At 33.2% G+C, this 5,181-nt stretch overlaps 1 protein-coding gene across 1 annotated transcript; it reads left to right on the top strand.

Annotated features, from left to right (window-relative positions):
• Window positions 1-4,015: 4,015 nt before the first annotated feature.
• LOC134693533 (uncharacterized) lies at window positions 4,016-4,867 on the top strand. The gene has a single exon (XM_063554371.1). The coding sequence runs from the start codon at window positions 4,016-4,018 to the stop codon at window positions 4,865-4,867; it is 852 nt and encodes a 283-aa protein (XP_063410441.1).
• The last annotated feature ends 314 nt before the right edge of the window (window positions 4,868-5,181 follow it).

The following is a 5,181-nucleotide window of genomic DNA, read 5'->3' on the forward strand; positions in this document are numbered from 1 at the left end:
TTGGAAATTTGATCCATTGTTGTAAAAGGATTATGAAATATACGGTTTCCCAAAAAAAAGGAAATGATTTTTTTTGGCCTGTTAGAATTATTCATATATAATCAGTGTAGTTTTATGGGATTCAAGTTCTTTTTAGAGCTATTCATTTTGAGTTTCTACGATAATTGTTAACCTCCTGCTGTTAAAAAATGAGAAAATATTAGAGATTATTAAGTAGATTTGACGACCTCAATATCAAATCTTTGATCAACAAAATGGAAATCCCTTTAACTTCTTTATTTTATTCTAAGTTTTATCGACGAAACATGCAAAGAAGAAATTATTATGTGTATTTTTTGTTTTATGTACGATATATATTTTCATATAAAAAGTGTTTAAATGTTGCATTATATTTATAGAAAAAGAAGATGTGGTATGATTGCCAATGACACTATTCTCAACAAGACACCTAACTGACACAGAAATTACCAGCTAAAGGTCACCGTCCGGTCCTTAACAATGAGACATGCAAATAAAACATATTCAGATTTAAAAAGGCTCCGTTGGTTTCCCCGTTTGAATGGTTTTACACTAGTAATTTTGGGGCCCTTTATAGCTTGTTGTTCGGTGTGAGCCAAGGCTCCGTGTTGAAGGCCGTACTTTAACCTATAATGGTTTACTTTTTAAATTTTTATTTGGATGGAGAGTTGTCTCATTGGCACTCACACCACATCTTCCTATATCTATTCGAAGTGACAATGAAAAACAATTCAAACGAGAAAACTAACGGCCTAATTTACGAAAAAAAATGAACAAAAAACAAAAATGTAACACATAAAAAAACACAAAACCTGAACAACAAGGCTCCTGACAGGCACATACATAGAGAATGTGTCGGGGTTAAGCATGTTAGTGGGATCACAATTCTTCCCATAATCTGCGAAAGTGGTGTAACAGTACAAAAAAAGAATGAACTTTAAAATTCAGTTGAAAAAGGCAGATGGATAAAAAAGAAACATATACTTCTAATACAAGTAGACGTGGCCGGTTACATGTTCGTCCTAACAACAAAAAGATCCTAAGTACAGATCTGAAAGTATTCGCAATTACTGACAGCTACTTCAAAGCCACTAACAACTAATACAAAACATCATGCATCTTAGAATTTATTATCAATCAGAACACGTTAAACATCAAGTGAATTTAGTGTAAAGACGTCATAAACAGTCAGAATCAAAACAGGACCTTGTGCAATACCAGGATACAGGTATAGAAATATTGTAGATCCATGAATGTGTATATGTATGTAACAATGATATTTATAAATAAGAATATGTGGTATGAGTGCCAATGAGACAACTATCAATCCAAATAACAATTTATAAAAGTAAACCATCATAGGTCAATTAACGACCTTCAACACGGAGCATTATCTGACATCAAACACAAGCTATAAAGGGCCCAAAACTAACTAGACAGTATAAAATATATTCAAACGGGAAAACCAACGGTCTAACCTTTATAAAAAAAAACAGAAACAAGAAACACGTATAAATTACATAAACAAACGACAACTACTGTACATCAGATTCCTGACTTAGGAAATGTGCAAGCATTTGCAGCGGGATTAAACATTTAAATGGTACCAATCCCTCTCCCTTTTTCAGAGGCAATAGTATAACGTCACAACACAGAAAACCACACGATAAAATATCAATAGGAAAGCTAAACTCAATAAAAAAAAAACGTATATTAAAACACTATGAACGAACAAATTTGATCTGCGACGCCGGAATGTAAATACATAGTTAATAAAGTTTTTAGGGGTATATGTTTAAGGTCAAAAGTAAATAAACAAGATTTAAGAAGAAATTGAATAATTTTAATGTTCATAAAACAATGAATTTAGTTTGCTTTTGATTTACTGATAACAAAATCAATTTTAATACCAATAAACAAAATATTAAGTGATTTAATTACAGTCACTGTGTTGAATTGGTAACCTTTTAGGATAAGTTTTTTAAAAAGAACCAACAATTTTTCAAATTTAAATTTCTGGGCACGGTAAACAATATTTCAGTAAAAATGAGTATATTTTTTCAGTTTGAAGTAACTAAGTTGGCTTAATAATTATCAGCAATACATGGATTATGTTCGTTATAATTGAAATCGTTACAACAGACACGGGCATAGCGAACGAGCTGTGAACTATAAACACCATAAGGTGGTGCCAAAGGAACATCACCATCCAAAAATGGAAAATTAACAACCCTTTTTGTCGTAAATTTTAGTGTGAATATTGCGGTAAAACAATAAAATATCTTAATCTACATGTAGGAAGGACAGTTTTTTCCTTTTAATTTTTTTATCTAAAGTTAGTTCATTTATGTTAATTTACGCAGTATATTAAGATTTTTTTTTAATTATTTAACGAAAGAAATATTATTCAAATATCGGAAGATGTCAGTTTAAGCGATAGTGTATCATAAGTCGTGTCCGATTCTTGTGACTTTAAGAGCTTGTCTCACAGAAAATCATGCAAAAGTGTCGAGGAGTGAATTTTGCGGAATCTCTTTAAATTTTGTACACACAATACTTAGGCAATCCCAATATCACTTGCAAAATTTTTTGCTTAAATTTTAACTGATAGACGATTTTTGTGGCGCCATCTTTTTCATCATTTTTTTACGGGAAAATTGCCAAATTTAAGTTTTTTTTATGAATTCAATTCAAACAAATAATCAGTTCTAGTCATGATAAATATCTCTTTTGACCAATGCATGTGATAAAGCATTATTAAGGAAATAAAAAAAATGTAACTTATAAATATATAATTGATTTTTTATAGTAGGGCCTCTATATTTATTAAATGGGTGTTTAAGGAATTAGCTATTTTACCAAATTAAGGACCTTAAAAGTAATATATAAATATAGATACGGTTATGTATGATGACACACTTAAAATATATGATCTAAATCCTTATCTTTATAATGTATAAAATCGTCCGAAAACTCATCTCAATCTTTTTTTGTGGTTTCTTTCATTTTTTTTTTGTATATAAAATAAATTAATATTTTGAAAATTGATCGTATAAATGACATCAAAGCAATTATGATGCATGATAACAAATGGCTTGACTATGTGGTATGTAATCGTCTTTTTTCAGTATAAAAGTAGGAACATTTACAGAGTCAGCACAGGTTATATCTAACTCCTATACTAAGGTACGTTTTCTAAAATCTTACTAGAATTGTCTGCTTTTAATTTTCAATATCGTGTTTGAATTTTATGTTTATTCTTTGAGATATCAAGACACTAAGAATCCATCAAACACTGTTATAAGGAGAACACTATTTTTTTTTCGAAAGTTCATTTTTAAATGAAAACTATCTAAGATAGTCAGTCACCAAGGATCACGTGCAAAGTCCCGCAATTTATTGATGTAGATTGGTTTATTTTTTCGAACCTTTCTGTGTTTCAAACTTTCACTTGTTTGTGTTTTTTCTACATTTAGAGATGGATTTTTGGGAGCTTGAGAGAGAATAAATATTCAAGAGAATATTTTCTATTTAAATAAATGTTTTATGATTTCATTCGAAAAGCTCATATCCACTTATGATATATTAATGTATATTTTGCTCTGTTAAAGTTTATTTTATAAATAACCCGAGTTTTCTATTTTGGTTTATTTATCTTCGATAAATTTTCTTCATATATAAAATTAACAATTATCGTAAACACAGTTGTTGTTTTTTTCAATCAAAAAATATAGAATTTACAAAAAAAGAACTTTCCTTTAAATTTTCAATCGTTTTGGCTATTTAATGTTTTAAATTTGCATATGTCTGACGTAAAGAAACATTTGTTTTATTCACGTATTGGTTTCTCAAGCAACTCAGTGGGCTTGTCCTAGTATTCAGTACACGTATATTGATAGGAAATAAGGTTATCTGTTGTATCAGTGTATATTCTTTGCAACAATAACTTATGATATATTATAATGTTTTCCTTGCAGTACAGACGATCCATATCAAAATGGTTTTCACTCTCGCCGTCGTATTGCTGACTGTCTTCAGTTCTGCCTACTGCTCTGGTAAAGACTCATATGGATATGGTAGCGGGTATGGCTCTGGGTATGGATCCGGAGTTGGATCCGCAGTCCTTCTAGGAGGTGGCGGTAGTGGATATGGTGGTTACGGACTCGGATCCGGGATCGGATCTGTAGCTGTTCTAGGAGGTTTATCCGGCGCTGGATATGGACCAGTAGGTAAAGGCGGATACGGACCAGCACCAGTTGTTGTCAGTGGTGGATACGGCTCTGGGTATGGCTCTGGGTATGGATCCGGGGTTGGATCTGCAGTTCTTCTAGGAGGTGGCGGTAGTGGATATGGTGGTTATGGACTCGGATCCGGTGTTGGATCTTTAGCTGTTCTAGGAGGTTTATCCGGCGCTGGATATGGACCAGTAGGTAAAGGCGGATACGGACCAGCACCAGTTGTTGTCAGTGGTGGATACGGCTCTGGATATGGCTCTGGGTATGGATCCGGAGTTGGATCTGCAGTCCTTCTAGGAGGTGGCGGTAGTGGATATGATGGTTACGGAATTGGATCCGGTGTTGGATCTTTAGCTGTTCTAGGAGGTTTATCCGGCGCTGGATATGGACCAGTAGGTAAAGGCGGATACGGACCAGCACCAGTTGTTGTCAGTGGTGGATACGGTTCAGGATATGGATCTGGATATGGATCCGGAGTTGGATCTGCAGTCCTTCTAGGAGGTGGCGGAAGCGGATATGGACCAGTTTCAGTCGGAGCAGGATACGGACCAGTCTCCGTAGTTTCCGCTGGTGTCGGAGGCGGTTATGGTTACGGAAAAGGATCACAATATTAGGTATTTTTCCGTATGAAAACACAATATATGTCCGTTCCGTCATGTTTTTTAAGGCGAAACAATGTTATAATAGACTGTATCTACAATGTATAACGTGAAAGGTCAAACTAAAGCTGTGAAAGTATTTTAAAGCCAATGCAAAATAAGCATATCAAAGTGAACATTGGAACAAACCTTTCTTTATGAATGTAAAAGGAACATTGATCTTAATTAAACTATAAAAAAATACTAGTAATATAATTTGCTTTAAAAAAAACAACAGGTGCGACGATTTGAAACGATTTGTACATTGTCATCAGAAAAAAACATATTTA

The sequence above is a fragment of the Mytilus trossulus genome, chromosome 12 (assembly GCF_036588685.1).
Source record: "Mytilus trossulus isolate FHL-02 chromosome 12, PNRI_Mtr1.1.1.hap1, whole genome shotgun sequence".
Taxonomy (NCBI): Eukaryota; Metazoa; Mollusca; class Bivalvia; order Mytilida; family Mytilidae; genus Mytilus; species Mytilus trossulus.